The sequence below is a fragment of the Diorhabda sublineata genome, chromosome 4 (genome assembly GCF_026230105.1).
Source record: "Diorhabda sublineata isolate icDioSubl1.1 chromosome 4, icDioSubl1.1, whole genome shotgun sequence".
Lineage (NCBI taxonomy): Eukaryota > Metazoa > Arthropoda > Insecta > Coleoptera > Chrysomelidae > Diorhabda > Diorhabda sublineata.
The window spans coordinates 19,111,912-19,132,479 of NC_079477.1; the positions used below are offsets into that span (position 1 = coordinate 19,111,912).

General features: G+C 33.4%; 1 protein-coding gene across 4 annotated transcripts in view; it reads right to left on the reverse strand.

The window, feature by feature from the left end:
- LOC130442532 (protein draper) overlaps positions 1-20,568 on the reverse strand; it is an 83,910-nt gene that overhangs the window by 54,663 nt on the left and 8,679 nt on the right. For all 4 annotated transcript variants that reach the window (XM_056776703.1, XM_056776701.1, XM_056776702.1 and 1 more), the window contains exon 2: positions 2,680-2,858. In XM_056776703.1, the coding sequence (XP_056632681.1) occupies positions 2,680-2,771 (92 nt within the window). In that variant the 5' untranslated portion in view covers positions 2,772-2,858. The remainder of the gene's footprint in view (positions 1-2,679; positions 2,859-20,568) is intronic.

The window sequence follows — 20,568 nt, forward strand, 5'->3', positions numbered from 1 at the left end:
TTATGGCCTATTTAAACTTACTGGAAAAGCCACCCCCTCACCCCTAGCAGCATCCCCTTTATTTTTTTAAATTACTTTTCACATTTTTTATATAAAATGTGGATACTCCTCTTTGAGCTGATTTCAAAAATGTATAATACTTGTAGGTTAAAGTGGTTAGTTTATGAGATAAACAATTTTTCTTTTAAGAGTACAAATTTTACTTATTATTTACTTTCACCTTATTTGCCTGTACTAAAATGGGTTGTACAACAGTTCAAACTCTTTAATCTTTTTAACTGTGCTATTTATTCTACTTAAAAAATCCAAACAACAAAAAACTCTACTTCTTATTAAAGTTTGACATTGTCAACTAGAATTTGTAGTCATTATTGATAGTGTAATTTGATACATTATTTATTTTGTTTCTCTGAAATGGTTTACTCTTTGCAAGAAAGAATTGAAATTGTAGGTTTATACTACCAAAATAATAATTGTGCAAGAGCTGCTGCTAGAATATTTAACGAATTACATGACGGAAGACACGCAACTCATAAGTATGTAATTCAACTGATGGAGAAATTTACCACAACAGGGTCTGTTTGCAATAAAGTGCATAAGCGAGAGGGACTCGTAAATAACGAAGCAATCCAAGTGGCAATTTTAGGGCAAGTCAGCTTAGAGGCTCAACAACCCCAATCGTTGTCAACAATAAGTAGAGCGATCGGTGTTTCATCTTCTACAGTTTTCCGAGTTCTACATAAATTCAAGTACCACCCATACAAAGTTAAGTTGGTGCACGAGTTGAATGAAGATGATTTTGATCGTCGTCTAGAGTTTTGCGAATCAATGACGCAAATTATCAATAGCAATCCACAATTGTTAAACAATATTTGCTTTTCTGATGAATGCTCATGGTCATTAAATGGCTTAGTAAGTAGGCATAATTGTAGATATTGGGCTGAAAGTGATCCACATATTATGCGTGAATTCCATACACAACATCCCCAAAAGTTAAACGTTTGGTGTGGTATCCTAGGTGACCACATTGTCGGACCTTTCTTCATCAACGGAAATTTAAATGGTGAATCATATCTTGAGTTACTCAGGGAAGGGGTTGACCCACGTATTACAACAATAATAGAAAATTATGATAACCTTTCCGAAGATTTACTGGTATTTCAACAAGACGGAGCTCCCCCACACTATGCTATGCCTGTCCGACAATTTTTAAACGAAACATTCCCCGCTCTTTGTTTTTGGATTTTTTCTAAATACCAGTATTACAAAAGTTATTAAAGGTGGATACTTTTATCTGAAAAGCACAGTATATATATATATATATATATATATATATATATATATATATATATATATATATATATATATATATTCGAAATAAAAATATAGATTGTGCAAGTTGTACAATTTTATGATCAACATAGCCTGAAATTCTTTTATTTCCGATCATTAGACCGTAAGTGAATATCTTATAATATCAATACTTCGTATACTCATTATGCAATTATAATATTCAATAAAGGTAGACTTTTCGGAAACTTTGATCGGGTTAACCTGATCATGATCTTAATGTTCGAAAACTAACACGGACACGATCATTGTTGTTCAGAAACTGTTCGAGTTCATTAAGGCGTAAGGTCTTTTCGGAATCTATAACCCGCGTTCAGGTAGATCACTTGAAAGCTGATTGCAGATCTTAACCCAGAACGAGATTTAGATCAGTGTTCCTGAACATTGCGTTCAATTCTCGGTAGAAATTTCGAATTAAAAACATAATCTACAAGAACTTTTGATTTCTATCGCATTTTGTGGGTTAATTTTTCCATGATATTCATTTAGTTGTATAATAGATTCTGCTCATCAGGATTGATGAGAATCAGTAGTAGACAACCATTTTAATGGGAATATATAAGTTCAAAAGTACAAAAAACCATAGACAAATGAAAAATACCGTCAGCTGATTGCATTTACCCACCGGTCAATCTTGGTAGAAAGGATGTCACATATGACTACGATCCGATTTACTCGATCAGTTTCCGAACAACAATGAACGTGATCCGGATTAGTTTTCGAGAATTCAGGGGTTAACCCGATCATACTTTCCTGTATAGATGGGTAAATGCGATCAGATGACAGGTTGTTTGAGTTGTCTATTTTTTGGGGCTTAAAACTTCTCTATTCCCCTCAAATGACTCTCTATTATTAATTCTTATGAGCAACGCCATTGATAAGTTACTTAAGTTCGCGGCATTTTAGCATGAAAATAGTTTAGTAGTATTGTGCAAAATCCTTATGAGGGGATAAATCGTTGATAACTTTTCGATAACTATTAATAAACATCTAAAATGTATTATACAATTAACACACAAAATAGTAATAAAAATCAAAAGTATGTAGCATTCACTATCTCCAGTGGTAGATAGCCCTGCAGAGAGAAAGGATCCCATATCAGAACTACACAAATTCAACCAAATTCCACTTTGAAAGTTCCCAATAAAAATCTTTACGTCAAACATATTAGGTCGGAGATAAATGTTATCTATTTGTAAATGAAAACTGGATGATTAACTGGCAAAGCCGCAATCTCCTACACTTATCAATGGATATAGCGTTGACTAATATAAGAAATTCAAAGAAAAAGATTTCGATAAATAAAATAAAAATATAATATCAACTTACGTTTCCTGTGTGGTACATATATTTGGTCCTTCCAACAATCCTAAGCTAAGAGATAATGAAGTCAATAAAACAATAATAGAAAATGTTAACATCTTGGGATAAGCATGAAGAATAAACTAATTATCTTCTAGAAAACTGAACGTAGTTCAGATTGTAACTATCGTGAAATTTTGTCGAATCTGAAACAAAAATATATCATTACAGAATAATCTAAATATTTTTTGGTCTTTCATAACCATAAGCTGGACAGAAGAATGGAAAAAGGTATACTAAAAGTATACATAAAAAAGGTTGGAATAGGATTAGTAAATACGATTTGATTTTATTTTTTTACAGACCTTGACAAGATAAAGAAAAAAACTTTTTTATTTCTTAGGGTCAAAATAAAATTTAGACCACACCTGCATCTCTAAAAATTTACAGAAAACATTTATACATGTATAAATATATATGTATATTTATACATGAGTTTGACTTATTTTTTACCCCTGATTGCATTAAAATAGAAAAAACCGGGCGGTTCTATTTAAAAAAATAATTAAATTTGATATATATGAAGTTAAACTTTGAACACTTATTATACACCGTATATAAAATGAGAAATTTTTCAATATAGATTCAAATACTTCTGACCTTGCTAAAAGCAACCGAATAGAAACCATTTTCATATATTTAAGGATATCCTCGTAAAAAAATAATTTATAAGGGTAAACGGGCAACGGTAAAATTTTTTACAAAAAAATTAAAAATCAAAAAGTATGCATTTTTCGAAAAAGATTCTTTGACAAAAGTATACTAAAATTTTACGTAGATTTCAAAAATATATTATTACACAGAGTGTTCCGTTTTAAATAAAAAAGTTACAGTCGACTTCCGGTATAAGCGGAAGTCTACCATCTTTGAAAATATTTTAGTTAAAAACCCAAACCAAACCCAAACGTAGAAATTTTCATGATTTTACTATAAGTATTTTTCCATATACAGATAGTTTTAACTTTTAAAAGAAATTGGTTTTCGCTGGAAAAACCATTCCAGAAAGTCTATTTTGAAAGAAAGAAACGGTATTGTAGTATGTAGCACTAACACTATCTACTGATTCAAATCCACCAACAGAAAATGGGCGCAGACTGATAATAGTAAATACACATCGGCAGTTCAAACGGTTTTGTCAAAGGAGAATTATTGACTTGGCCAGAACCAAGTAGTTAAAAAAAGATTTACAGAATTGGCTAAATTCAATTAATATTCAGTTCCATCCCGGTGCTCTGTGTTCCCTTCTTATAGAAAAATTAAAAAAACATGAGATTGCAGAAAATCTTGGGAAGATGGTAGTTATATCTCCAGATATGATTGCGATCTAAATCCGATTGAACTGGTATGGGCACAGATAAAGGAAGAAGTTTCACAAAAAAATAATCCTTTTAAAATGAGTGAAGTTAAATAGTTGTTTTGAAGCCTATACATAATGTTAAGCTTCAAAACTGAGAAAAGGCAGTTTATCATACGATTAAGCATAAAGAAAAAATGTGGAAGTTGGAGAATATTACTGATTAAATGATCGAGACACTCATTGCAAATATTGGTTATGACAGTTTATCTTCCGGTTCTGATTTATATGAAGTAACTCCACTTATACTGATGAGTTTTTATATTAGAATTAATTTTTATAAACGTAAAGTTGTTTAAAAATCCCTTTACTTATATAACCAGTATGATACAATGTTCTTCATACCCTGTGAAAAAATAAAACATTTGAGAAATAATTGCAATTTTCTACCTTAGCTGTTTGGAAGTTATAAACAGGTTAATTAGATAAAAACATAGTGTACACCCTATAATTCAATATATTTATGAAAATGTTATTTCATACGAAATTACTCGAGATATTACTTGGAAAAGTATTTTCACAGTCTACTAAAAGAAGTCATACGCCAATGGATTACGAATCCTTCATTTTATTACTCTCTCATTCGTAAGAATTGACTATAACGTGGTTTCTCCGGTAGACCTATATATTGATCTGTTATAATGGAGTTTTGGAGATAAGAGATGATTATTAACAAACTTATATTAGCTTCACCTGTATATGGGTTTCTGAGCTTGTTTGTGAATTGCGTTCGTTAACCGAGCGGACTAAGGCGTTAACCTCCCGATTTGCTGGTCATGGTTCAAATTCCGCTCACGCTGTAAAAAGAAATTGTTTTTTTTCGGTAAATTTTTTTAGAAATTATCATTGCAAATTTTCTCTTTACATCGAAACATATTTTACGATTGTCTGTCCTCTGTTGGAGATTCACAATCCTAACGACGAAAACTTTTTGACAATAGATTGAACTAAAAAGTGGAAAATAAATATAGTTAAAAGAAATCAAAAAAGACGCTTTCATAGCATGTGAAACTAAAAAGTGAAAAATAAATATAGTTTGGAAAAACTTAAAAAAACACACTTTTAAAGCACATCAAACAAAAATGTTCAAAAATACTTTTTTTAAAATAAACTTAAACAGTATGGAATGAAAAATACTAAAAATAATATGAAAAATACTAATATTATAGAAAAGCGTGGTTCACTTTGTTCCATATTTTTCGTAAGTCAAGATCCCAACACTATTTTCACAATAATACTAGTTTTTTAATTCATTATTGTTTTAAGCTTATTTAAAAAAAATTATTTTCAACTTTTTAGTTTCATGTGCTTTATTTATTTTTCACTTCTTAGTTTCATATGTTATGAAAGGGTGTTTTTTGGTTTTTTCAAACTACATTTCTTTTAAATTGTAGTTTCAATTCATTTTAATATTTCAATCTGAAATTCTTAAAATTTAAGTTCTTGTTACGAGTACTATAACTTTGTCAATTGAAAATGAATTTATCAGCTGTTTATAGAACTCACACCAATTACACAGAAAATACGATAAAAACAATCAATATCAATGTTGGTGCCTAATATTTTGGATCCAAATTATAGCTAACAAGTATTTTATCTATTGTAATGAAATCTACTAGGTACAAAAATTTGTTTATCTTCATACAAATACTATTGCATTTGACTGTTTATGAGTCTAAATTAACTTTAATTAATTAACAACTATCTTTTAGTATCTTTATTGTATCTAATGCCTTTAACAGTTATTATATTAGATGAAGAGTATTAAATTGATAATTATTCGAGTTCTGCTGTTGTATTTATGGATTGAATATGTGTTGTGTGCTCTTTATTTTATAACAGAGGATGTTGTAAATTTAAATGGTTTGGTGAGTCAGAATACACACTAACTTGCGCTTTTTAATATTAATGTCCTACTTATATTTCCATAATATAACGAGTTCGTTGAATTTTCATTTTTCTAATACAGTTGTTTGCTATATACATATATATAGGAGAGATAGGTTTTCCCTGGTTTCCATAATTTTATTTGCATTCGTGTCTTTCTTAATGGAAGTCATGAGTCTATTCATTTACTTTACTTTTTACATAATTGATAGCATACATTTTTTTCTGTTTAAAAAACATTTTAATAAATCACTTATCAATCGTGTATGAGGTTCGTTTTCGTTTTTCAAATAAAATTTTTAACGTCATATCTATTACTGAGATTTTTTTAGTATTTTTATTATCATTAATGGATATTCCGTGTTATTTATAATGACAATGATTGAAACTATTCGTTGAGCTTACAAAATATCATCGGTGAAACCAGAAATATGTGTAACTCTATATTATCTTTAAATTTGGATTATAGTGTTCTCTATTGATTGAATTATGTAGCTACAATCTTTTAAAATATGAAAGAGTAACTCTGTGCCGTACCAGTTGTCGGGAAACTGTATTTATCTCCATTTTAAGTAAGGTTAAACAAAGGTGCTGTGCAGCGCCTGCAGTCTTGTGTATTTGAAGATGTGTTTCCAAGAACTACTTTTTTTTCGTTAAAAATTAGAAACTACGAAATATGAAAATGTATTTGTAAATCATGAACTAAGTAATTTGGATTTGGATATTACACAGACACAACAAATATGTAGTGATAAAAAATATGGGAACATAAAGAAGAGAAAATTGAATTGTGTGAATTGTATGAATAGATGCTTGCAGAAACGGCCTTCCAAAAGATGAGTTATGTTTTAGGGTGGGATCAACTTCCACGCCCAAATTGAACTGTTTTTGTTTGACAAAGGGGCTCTGACTGCTCGGAGGTACATCGAGGCTGTGATTCTATGCAGGATAATGCTCGTCTATATACCGCCAGAATTGTTACTGAATATATGGTGCAAGTGGGAATCACAGTTTTGGACTGGTCTGTACGATCTCTATCGTTATGCATCATATAAATCATTTGTATGACAATTTAGGAAGGAGTGTTACATAAATCAGCACCAAATTGCTCTTCGTCAAAAGCGGGATGCTTTGCTGGTGGAATACGTTGACAATTTAATTTCTTTAATGCCTGACAGGGTTAGATCTCTTTGCCTTAGCAGAGGGACAGATACCCGCTATTAAAATGACATAACTTGTCAGAAAACCTAATAAAAATAAAGGAGAAAGTTTTCAAAAAAATATGTTACTTTTATTTTGTTCTTTATTTGGAATTTTTCTATTAATAATCAATAAACATTATTCATTAATGTCATATTGTGTGTAAACAACTTATAAATTAACCAATTCTTACTTTTAATTAAGAAGATTAATATATTTAATAAAATTATAAAGGTGTGTAAGGTTTATTGCTGTTGAGTGCATATATGGTCTGATTAAATTTGACTCGGACCAATGCATTTAAACTGCGCGTGTAAATCGAATCAGTAACATTGGTTTTCCTGATTGGTTGAAGCTCATTTGATCTTCGTGCGAAGTAAGGAGGCAAGGAGAATCATATGTGTATGTCTAAAAGTGTCCGTCAAAAAATGTTCAATGAGGCTGGTACCACATTAGAATCAGGGTAAACTTAGTAATAATTTGTTAAACTTTTTACTGTATTACTTTGTATAACTCAAGTTGTTGAAATGTTCAATAATGAACTGCTTGAGTCATTGTATTAAATGTTTCAAACTCACAATATCGCGGAAAAACGCAATCGTTTGAAGAAGATAAAGTGCTATTTCATACACCGTGCACGAGTCAATGGAAACGATGGTAAAATTGCATAGTTCAGCTTGGAATTGTTTCGTATTCTCCAGATCTGGCCTCCTGAGACTTAATCTGTTCTCAGACTTTAAGAGGAACCTCGCTGGACCAAAAATTTGCGCCGATGAAGAGGTTGCCGAAATTATGCTAGCCTACAAAATTTATAGCCCACCTGTGACTATACTGGTTCTTACGAAGAAGCCGAGAAAAAACTCCTTAGGGCATAAGGTGCCAACCTATTTTTTTTTAACTAAAGTGCTTTTATTTCAAAATCTAAACTTTTCAAGGGATCTAACTCTATTTGTAACTCAAGCAGGTATCAAAAGACTGGCAAAAAATTCAGCCGAATATCTAATTCTCTAGTTAATGAAAATTACTTATTACAACCTCCTCTTGTTTTTATATCTCAATACATTTGAAGTGAATTAAAAAATTGTATATGCATGAGACTACTCGTATGATATGTAATGAAACTGACCACAAATAAAATTTCATTTCGCTGGCTATTATAATTCAGATCATCACCATCCATACCATTCAATCATTCCAATCAACTACATACTCACATTATTAAATTATGAGACACGTTTGTAGTACTAGTATACATTCTTACACGAAAGTACCGTATAAAATAGTTGAATTGATTCAACAGTGCTTATCAAAGAATATATTGATTCTACTATATTAATATGTCCGTAATATATTTATCGCTATTGAATTCATTTCAAAACGTGTTTTGAATAAAATTTTATGTACAATGTGTCTCCGAATACGTGAAATGACTCTTAAAAGAGATAAAAAATTCTCGATTTTCTGACGGAAGTACTACTGTATAAGTTTGAGACACCTCTTCAATAAAGCAAAGTGTTCCTAAGTCGAGCTGTATCAGGAAACTCGCTGCCGCAATATAGGAATTAAAAAGAAAAGCTGCAAAGCTTCAGAAAATTCTGGTAGGATATTACGTCTGCAAGATTCCATATGGTTTTGGCAAAGGGTAAAATCAATTCAACTATACAGGTACTGAAAAAGCCAGAACAAAGCTATTAGAGAAACTGCATCAAATGCTAAGCAGTGAACAAATAAAATGGGCGATAAATACCTTTCAGCTGTCAAGTGGCCACGAGTAGTCGGAATCTTCCCAGTTCTTTGTTTGTGTGCAGGAAGAAATCCTGCCACACTTGATCTGCTTCAATCGAAGCAGTCTAGAGCTGGGATCTATATCAGTGTATTGTAGACTGGCTAAAGTAACCTTCATACCAAAAATAGATACCGGTACGGTATCTAGATAATATAATATAATATAATCTAGGTAATAGATACGGATACCGCCTCAAATCGTTTTTACTAAAAACGATGGAAAAAGCTGTTATTATTTATATTAGAACAGACACTGAAGTTAAAACCACTCCATACTTTCAATATGCATACCAGACATGCGAATTTTCGGAGACTGTACTAATTGACAAACGGAATTCAGAATGCTCTGACGAATAAAGGAAACGTAGTATGTACATTTATAGACATAGAAGGTTCATTTGAAAATACTCAACTTGAAGCTGTCCAAAGAGCCTTGACGTGAGAGGAATAGATAAGACAACCTCCAGATAGATGAAACAACACAACTACTATCCACTAAAACAGCAGAAATGAAATGACGGCAAGATACCATTTTTATTACTGCAAATACAAGATATCCACAAAGGAGATTTGCATCCCCATTATGTGGAGTATACAAGAACGTGGTATGGATCGGTGGGACTGAATGTTATCTCGAACATATATATCTCATATCAAGATCCTACTGTGGATGTTCACGGCCATCGTGAGACCAATAAGCACATATGGAGCAGTGGTTTGAGGTACTAGAATTAGTCTGAAGAAACAAATCGTCCTAAAAACATGATCAAATCTGGGATATGCCTCAGGACGAAACACCGGAAAAGTTTAGTTTTGAGAAAAAATTTACCTCAAAACTAACTTCTAGAAACAAAAGGGGTCAAAACACCATAATATAAATGAACAGAAATGTCATCAAATGGTATACGGATGGATCCAGCCGAAAGAGCTGGATAGCAGTGTACAAGCCTAGAACCAAACACTCTGAAAGCCTGGGCGACAAAGCATTTTTCATGCAGATATGTATGCCATTAAAAAATGTGTTATGTTCAACCTAGAAAGAAATTATTGCAAACAGGAGATCATCATCTTGCCACGCAAATAGTATACTTCATATAAATATTGAAACTAATATATCTGTACGATTTCTGTCAAATTTTGACAGGTGACATAAAAAATATGGTGGAAACTAAGAATCTATTGAAGTGTTTAAAAGCATCACTGACTAGCGTGTCGGCATTTTTAGGCTGACATACGAGTTTTTTGTAATCGATACATTTGTTGACCGTTTTTATATCTACTGGTTTAGTTTTTCGTTTATGTGTATGTTTTGCTAACGATAAGAATGACGCTCTGTTCTTGTTTAAAGAGGTCTAAAAAGTGTATCGTATTTTTACTAGAGTCAGTCGGTTATTTGCTTTACTTGTAAACGTTCGAGTTACAAGTTTTAATTAAAGTATTCAGTTTTTCACGAGTTTATTATTTACTTCACCTGATCCACAAAAATTCTACAACAGGTTATGGGCCCAGGTGTGTAGTGGAAGTAAATAATTGTTCGGTTTTTTTTCGGTGTAACGGAAAAGTGAAGTGCGGGTGCGACTGAGTAAAAACTAAGTGCATTCGGCTATCGTTCGCCGGTCAAGTTTGCCATAATGGAAATTGACAAACCGAAAATAGATAAACTGCGTGATGCTGACAACTGGTCGCAGTGGCGGTTTGTGATGCAAACGCTATTGGACAGTGACGACTCGTTAGAAATTTGTGAAGGGACAGAACAACGGCCAACTGAAGGATTTACGGACTACCAGAATATACTTAAAAAATGGATCAAAAGAGAGAAACTTGCCCGTAAGTTGATTGTCAAAACAATTGAAACAAAACCCTTGCAGTTAATTATGAATTGTACAACGGCTCATGAAATGTGGTCAAAACTGCACAGTGTTTACGATCTTAAATCCGAAGAGAGCCTTGCGTTGGTACAAAAGCAATTTTTTGAATTTAAGTGGAGTCATGATGGTGGTATTGCGCATCACATATCAAGTCTTGAGCAGCTGGCAAACAAGATGGATAAGTTGGGTGGTAAGATACCGGAATCTATGTTGATAACGAGAATACTCTCCACATTACCACCTAAATTCAACTTCTTTCACAGTGCTTGGGATTCCACAGAACAAAGCAAACGTACTTTAGAAAATTTGACAACAAGACTACTAACTGAAGAACTAAGATTTGGCAGTCAAGAAAATGTTGAAGATGAGTCTAAAGTAGCGTTAGTTTCAGGAAAGTTTGCTGGAAAGAAAAATCGTTTCGGGAAGTCATCTTCAGCTGATTCTGTGACGCGTTGTTCGTTATGCCGCAAAAACAACCACACGTTTAAAGACTGTCGGGGTTGTTTTTCGTGTGGCTCCAAAAAACATCTATTAAAGGACTGTCCAAATAAAAGTGAAGGCTCGTCAAGTAAAAAGAGAGAAGCCTTTGTTGGGAATACTACCGGGAGTGGACAAAATCATTGGCTCATTGATTCTGGAGCTTCGCAGCATATGACAAATCGAGGGACCTGGTTTGTAAATATTAAAGAATTTGCAAAACCAACTATGGTTTATCTAGGTAATGGTGCCGCCGTGGAAGCTTTTGGAAGTGGTGACATTGATATGGAGACATTTGTAAACGGTGAGTGGTGCCCAGGAACTTTATGTGACGTCCTCTATACTCCGGAAATGTCGGAAAATTTGTTTTCGGTTCGCGTAGCCGCTAAAAAGGGTATCGATTTCACTCTGACGCATAATGGTACTCAATGTACATTTCGTAGAGGTAAAAAATTGGTGGCTGTCGGGATCGAAGCGGGTAACTTATATCGACTTTTAATGCGAGTGGTTTCGCCGGATAATGCTTCTGCCGCGTCAGTGGATGATCAACTGCAACTTTGGCATGAACGGTTATGTCATCAAAATAAACGACACGTGCAGATGGTTATGAAAAATCGCGGAGTTGAACTTAAGTTAAACAATGAGTTGTGTGATGCGTGCGCGTTCGGTAAACATCACAGACTCAAGTTCGGTACACGTGAGAATATTGCATCACAACCGCGTGCAATTATTCATTCGGACGTGTGCGGACCGATCCAAGTGGAAAGTCCAGGTAAGAAAAGATATTATGTACTTTTCAAAGACGATTACAGTAATTATCGGACTGTTTATTTTCTTCGTGAAAAATCGGAGGTCAAAGACAAAATTGAACTTTTTTGCGCGGAAATTAAAACACGCTTTGGTAGAGACATCATTGAAATGCGTACAGATGGTGGTGGCGAATATGTGAATAAGGAGGTTGAAGATTTCCTGAACAAACGAGGTATTAAACATACAATAACAACACCTTACTGCCCGGAGCAAAATGAAAGTGCCGAACGAGAAAATCGTACCTTAATGGAAGCAGCACGTTCTATGTTACATGCAAAGCCACATTTGCCGCAGTTTCTTTGGGCCGAAGCTGTAAATACTGCTGTATTTGTTTTGAATAGAACAGGACCAACCAAAATCAAAGATCAAAGCCCATATGAATTATGGTTTGCTGAGAAACCCAGAATTGGTAACCTAAAAGTTTTTGGTACGGATTGTTTTGTCCACATACCTGTACAAAAACGTAGAAAACTGGACAAAAAGGCATTGAAAGGCATATTTGTCGGATATCTTGAACATCTTGATGGGTATCGTATTTGGGTTTCGGAAAAACATGATGTGGTATTAAGTCATGATGTGATTTTTAAGGAGGAGAAAATAGTTTTAAAATCAACTCAATTTGAGAATACATCAGAAGAAAATCACGATGAAGATCAGATACCAGAAATGCTGCAAGAGCCAAAAGAAGTTTTGGAAGAGGTGTCTTCAGAAACTACAACAAGTCAGTTACGTCCCAGGGATAAAATCAATGCTCCAGATTATTACGGTATTCCTGTAGTGTGGGTTGCTTAGAGTGAGCCAGAAAGCTTCGAGAAGGCGGTTTCATCAGAACGTGCTATGCAAGAAGAAATGAGCTCCCTGCAACAAAATGACACGTGGTTGTTAGTTGAAAGACCTCCTGACAAAAAGGTAATTGGAAATCGTTGGGTTTTTCGTATCAAGTATAAAGACAATGGTGAAATTGAGCGGTTTAAGGCGCGTCTTGTCGTAAAAGGTTGTGCGCAGAAAACCGGGATAGACTTTAATGAAACTTTCAGTCCCGTGGCTCGTTTTGAGACTATTCGTGTTGTGTTAAGTTTTGCTGCTATGGAGAAGCTTCATCTACGACAGTTCGACATCAAAACAGCTTTCTTGTATGGAGATCTTGAGGAGGAAATTTTCATGGAACAGCCCAAAGGTTTCGAGAATGGCTCCTCTCAAGTTTGTTTAATTAAGAAAAGTCTGTATGGTCTTAAATGCGGATTTCGCGAGTGACGTAAATACGCGAAAGTCAACTTCGGGAGTAATTTGTAAGTTCGGGGGTGCGGCTGTAACGTGGTTCAGTAAAAAACAACAATGTATCGCGCAATCAACGACTGAATCCGAATACGTGAGTGCGGCTATGGCGGTAAAAGACTTAATTTGGTTAAAGCGCATCATCAGTGAAGTAGGTTTAGAAAATGTAAAAAATCCATTGTTATGTATCGATAATCAAAGCGCACTTAAGTTGATAAAGAACCCAGAATTTCATGCTCGTACAAAACATATTGATGTTAAGTATCATTTTGTTAGGGATGTATATGCTAAGGGCGAATTTGACGTCATTTATGTATCTAGTGACGAACAGGTTGCTGATATTATGACGAAGCCTTTACCAAAACCTAAATTTGTGAAGTTGTTTTCGGAAATTGGTTTAGTTCGAAATAATAGCTTATAGACTGGGTGAGTTGGTTAGTCAGTTATACTTTTAGGGAGAGTATTGAAGTGTTTAAAAGCATCACTGACTAGCGTGTCGGCATTTTTAGGCTGACATACGAGTTTTTTGTAATCGATACATTTGTTGACCGTTTTTATATCTACTGGTGTAGTTTTTCGTTTATGTGTATGTTTTGCTAACGATAAGAATGACGCTCTGTTCTTGTTTAAAGAGGTCTAAAAAGTGTATCGTATTTTTACTAGAGTCAGTCGGTTATTTGCTTTACTTGTAAACGTTCGAGTTACAAGTTTTAATTAAAGTATTCAGTTTTTCACGAGTTTATTATTTACTTCACCTGATCCACAAAAATTCTACAACAGAATCAACGTAGTAGCAAACCTCTCTCGAATACTATCTGTAAAATCTGTCGAAGTAGCTTGTTTCCGCTCGTGAAATAAGATCTTTATAAAAACAACAGCATTGACTCATCATTCAAAGAACGTTTTTTAAAAAAACAAATGAGTCTGTAGAAAAAATTAACATTTTTATTAACATTAACAATTTTTATATTTTGTTTAGTATCTGGTTTCTGTTAAATATTTACGTTTATGAGCTTGTTCAAATAATTTACTGGTGGCAATTATTTATTGCGATGTGAAGGCCACCAGTTTTTTTGTTTCAAAAACAATTAGATAATCATCTACAAGATATGTGTCACATCTGATCTCGTTGAGTTTCTAAAATATAAAGACTGATTCTAGCCGTTCCGTTAATTTTTTTTTTAAATTGAATTTAAATCAAGAGTATATGAAGCTTCACATATGAATAAAAGTTCTTGAAACTTGTATGTCGCAAAGAGACCGAAGGTAAAGTGAACTGAACAGTTTACCTTCAGTCTCTGAAGACGATAACTTGGTTATAGAAACGCGCGTCAGATAGTGTAATTATGAGTGTTGGTGTATTGGTGGTGTAAACAGTGTGTTCAATAATCTATTATATTTCATCTCATATATTTTGTATGAAAGCGTATTACTTTTATCTACTTTTTTTTAGAAAGTTCAAACAGGATCTGACGTTATCACAATAACGTATTTTACAATAAACAATAACGGCACACAATGGATGACAGTTTTTGCTGTCACTTCTAATATTCTCGTGTCATTCTAGTTTCGTTAGACTAACGTCAACAACGAATCAGACTGATAGTTTCAATTTAGAATGCGCAATTAAGTTGTATGTCATTGAAGTTATTCTGTTTATACCATAAACATAATTTAATTTATTAAACTGAACGAAAAGAATATTTAAAAAGTTATCCGAAAGTCTTCGCAAAAATCGACCTTAGTATTTATTATTTTATCAACTAAGAATGTGTCCATTGAAGTGAGCTTTGGAAGAAGGAAAAAGTACACAGTTTCATAGGTATTCAGGTGTCGCTCAATAATAAGTTTTGGTAAATAATTTATCAAAACTATTTGACATATGTGCGTTTTACGCTTTATCGCAAAAAATTAGAAAATTTGGGTTAAATCATATTATGAAATTCGAATAAAGTGGCACACATAAATTGTATGAAAAAAATTAGTAGTTCCAATACAGATATTTATCATCTATTTTTTAAGTACATATATAGATTGTACCCAAAGGTACAATTTATAAAAACTGTCCTTTTTATTTTATCTTTTACATATATTAGAGCAAATTCTTACTACAATTAGTTTAGAAAAAAATTACAGACTCAATATTATGTTTACAATTAGCATTTTCGTTTAACCCCCCTCTAAAATCTTGATGTTGACTATTAGATACATATAGAAATTCCTCGTATTGCTAATCAAATTATCCTGTTTATACAGCAGGACTTCTTTAATCTGTACCTCTTCTGATCCGAACACATCTGTAATCTAAACGACCCACCGCTCGCGTTTCCACTTGTCACGCCAGTTATTTACCGAATGTCCAGTAGGTATCATACGCATTTGTTATTGGGGTTTTTACATCATGGCTTCGACGTTAAAGAAAAGGAAATACATTACCTTGACTGTTTCTGCAAAATGCGAGATTTTGGATCAATTCAAGGAAGGTATTTCTTTTAGTTCTCTTGAGCAGAAATATGGTGTGAACAAATTTATCATTTTTATATTAAGAAAAATAAGAACAAATACGATCTTATGTTGTACGAACTGAAAAAGGTACAGATACTCGAAACACATCAAAAACGCCCGAAAAAGAACACTGACGAAAAAAAGTTTATCATGAGATATTTTGATAACGAAGGCAAAATACTTTCATGAAAGACTTGGGCGAGGAGAGTTTTCTGTCAATAAAGGTTGGATGGAAAAATTTGAAATGAGAGACGGAATAAGTCAACTCAAAATAACCGGCAAGAGCTTGTCAAATAACGAGGACGCCGTACAATAATTCTCCAGGAGAAAAATGTATCCGCAGGGCAAATCTATAATGCGGATGAGTTTGGTTTGTATTGGAAAACGAAACCAAACAAAACGCCATTTGACTTAAAAATTAAAGCCCCAGGTTCTAAAATTTCTAACAAAGGATAACTTTCATACCCTTTGTGAATGCTATTGGAACGCACAAACTACCTTTGTTGACCATTGGCAAAGCACAAAAGCCACAAAAGCCACGTAAGGAAACTACCTATACATTACATAGGACAAAGAAATGATGGGTGATGAGACCTAAATTTCTAAAGTGATTGAAAGGATACTTTACCTCTAAAGTAAAAAAATCCCTATCTAAGAAGAGCCTGATCGTGCTTCTCGATAATGCATCCGCTTGATGAAAATCTGTGATCCACTGATAAAAATTTCAGTTTTATACATGCTTCCTAATTTCACAGCGCCCATCCAGCCAATGGACCAAAACGTTATTCAAAACATAATGATGAATTAGGAGAAAAAACGTTTGCTTAAAGTTTTCGCATAAAGGGCATTGGAATCTGAATGTACTGTATTCGATATCCTAAGAAGACCACTATGAAAGAAGCTGTTTTCTCATTGGCTTTAAGTTGACTTTGACCACAAAGATAAGATTTCTACAATTTTTTTCGTTAATAGAAACTTTTCTGATGCTGAAATTAATGGCTAAATAATGATGATGATATAATACGACAAGTAACAGACAAGAATATCTCACGTTGAGCCAATAGCGTTTCCAATTCAAGCGGTCTCTGGCCAAAATACATATCTTGCATGGGCTTGACCAAGTGAATATCTTTGCCAGAAAAAACGCTTTGACGTGAATTACGAGACAAAGCTTAGTTATATTTCATAAAATATACCCTATAGATTCTATATGCTATAATCCGAACGCTCCACGAATACGAATGGGGAGGAAATTTTCAGAGTTCGAATTAAAGAGGTCCTGCTGTAGTTGAATAGCAACAGGGATATTGGGAGTCACTCGAAAGCGTGGGTAACTTTGGACCTAATAAGGTAAAGTTTATAAGGTGCAATATCTAGGGCAGTCGATCAGATTAACGCCAGGTGAGTTAATTACAATCAGAAAAAGTGTATTTGACATAATGAATGGGAGATTCACAAAGTTGTAAAAATAATCAACTGAACATTCTCCGGCCTGATAATTTTTAATTTTGCAGGATCACGAGAATAATACAAACCGAAATAGCTAAAATTCTTAAATCAGCATTTAAGAACTATGTACTCGTATTTTGTACTTCACACTACTTTGCCCTTCTCACTTTTTCTGTTGCTCTCACTCTCTCATATCGTCCTCATAGACTTCCATCACAGCTGATCATAACAAAGCGTGAATGAACAAAGTTTTCGTTTCTTATTGTGTTCTGCAGAACTTTCATGGAATTCAGTGCATTTCGGTTAGAGAAATAAAGACGGAAAAATGGAAATGATTTGGTTCCTTCATAATCAACTACCAGAAGCTTATGAAGATGTCATAATAGCTGACATTCTAGGGCAGGGGTCGGCAACCTTTTGAAATGGAATAGCGAGAAATTTGATTTCTGATTTAAAATAAACGTCTAAAATCTATGGAATCATTAGTTTTACATATTTTGAAAGTTTCATTAGATATGGCATCAAGATTTTTGTATTTGTAAGTTGACTACCAGCTTTACTTTCCTCGTAGGAATATGTCAGCTCTCTATATTACATTTTTTTCACCCCATCGTAGCATTCTGGAAACTGTTTCAATTAATTCAATTTGCGAATGTTTTAGAGCTGATCACTTGTGCTGCGCAAAGTGCACAAATTTCTGGATTTCCAACTTCTCCAGCTTGCTTCTGAATTTTGTTAACTTGCCACTCCACAAGCCCACATATACATTTGTGTTGAGAAGATTTATTATGAATGCGAGAGTACTTCTTTTGTTTTGAACTACTCGAATCTCTCAGCGAATCGATCCTGCAATCTTTTTAAAAACTTTTTCGAAGTAATTGGTGTCAATAGATTCAATTGCGATATCTCTTCAGATATAAATAAATTAAATGGCAGGCACAACAGCAAGTGAGGAAATTAACACACACGCAATTCAACGAGAGCGCTATCCGTGGATGACTGATTGACAACACATCTATTCTCTAGACGGCGACTGTTTGGGTGGAACTCCAATGAAGACAATTGGCTAAAGAATAAACATGGTTCTTTAAATTCATTTCATTACAGTCCTGTTAAGTATAGCAATTTGTGATTAACGATTAAGAAAATAGAAACTGTTGAGAAATTATATTTTATATTTTTGGGAAAAATGGCAAAATAATGATTTTTTCCGAATTTTCTTAGCAGAACATTATCATTACCGAGGAATAATTAAATAAGAAATTATTAATTTGTGTAGCCTCGATAGGTCCTAAAAACCAAATGGTTATGCCCTTAAATAGCTGGGTAAAAAGGAATCTTTCGGAGACATCACGAAAGAAATTACTTTTTCCGAGTTTTCTCACTATTATTGCCGAATAATTACAGACAAGTGTGCCCTTGCTAGGTCCTTAATTCTTAAGAGCTCGATCAATGTTAATTAAATCCTGTGGAATAAGTAAGATGGTTGGCCTCAATAGGTTCGTAATAATTAAATGCTAGATAAATGCTAATGCAATGCTGACGGAGAAATGAATGTTTTGCAGATGAAAGTATATATAAAGCAAACTTGCCCCGCAAAAGTTTTACAGTCGTTTTTATGTGTGCGTTGAGAAAATAGTATATTATGCACTTTAAGGAGAGAAAAGGGTGTTTTTTATCGAGGAAGAAATTTGTTTTCCCAGAGAAGCGAGAGTAATAATCGTCCGAGACGAAATAATGTATTTCTTCCGAAGTGCATACGTACTTTTTTCAACGAAAGCATAAAAATTTAATTTTTTCCAGCCTTTAAATGAAATTGGTCGAACACCTCATTAATTACGACCTAACAAGGCCACAAATTTTCTATCTTTTAACATAAACTAATAAAACCTTTCTCTTCTCCTACGAACAAAGCATTTTGACACTGGTTTGAAGAGCACAAGTAACCATTATGAAAAAGGTGTTGATTGCCCTTGACAATGGATTGTAAACCAACTCACCACTCTTGATTAATAATAAGTGGTAATATTACCAATATTAGAATAATTATGAACATTATTCGTATTTATGTTCGAGTTTTGGATACTTGGAAATATCTGTTTTTATTTGTAAAAAGGGTAGATTCAGCATGGAATATTCACACCATAAGGTTAAAGGAGACTTAAAGGATCTACGGATGTTTCGTGAAAAAACACCAAAAGCAACGTTTCTGAAACTGCAGTAGCAGTCTCTGTTTGGCACCATTTCTTAAAGTATTGATATGTTGCTTCATATCTCTTCCTCAATTTTTCTAGCAGCAGAGACAGACAGCAATATTTACTGCTTCTTCTAAATTAATTTAGCTGGTATTTACATTTCTCTCGATTTTTGATAATAAACTGTAAACTGTTCATAATTTCATGCCAAAAGTATCAAATTAAATTAATAGAAATCCAAGAATAAATTTTGCGGAAAGAAGAAAAAATCTTATATACTCGGATAGATAACTATATTTACCTATTTCGAACTTTATTGCCAGCTATTCTCGGCTAGTTAATGTTATATACATCCCTCGTATTATATATAAGTAACAAAATTGTCAAGTTAGTAAGACAAGTACATTAAGATGGAACGCCTGTATAATAGTGCTCTAGTATTTCAAGTCAGGATTTGCGTTTTAACAAATCGGTCATGGCTGTTGGTCGCAAATATGAGCTGCTTGAATGTTCACTTAACCTTTACTTTTCGATATCTGACGCGTTTTCAAAATCCCGCGCATACACTATTACATATTTATGACTTTTTTACATTCTTTAAATCCATATTTAGCTTCGTCGGCTTCCAACTATTACATACTTCCGCTTTCATTGCATATTCGAATTGCGAATTTCAATAAAATCTAATATACACTTTACATAACGTACGCAAGACCGTATTTAGTTGAATTAAGCCCTTGGTTGAAACACGTAATCTAATCACTGGTGTGGGTACCTGCACACACGACATAGAAAGTAGCTGAAATAAATAAGTATCTAAATGCAGAAATTTAGCAATGTTTCACGATAACGTGTTCATACAATAATCACAGTTTCTAATAGCCAGTGAAAGTGAAATGAGATTTTCGAATATTTATATAATTTGAGTTTGAGAAAGATTGGAAAAAACTCCAAGAAGTAAGCAAAAGTTAAATACGAGTATATCGCTTATCTACATCTTATATATGCAAACAGAATCTTTACTACACAATATACAAATCTATTGTTTTGT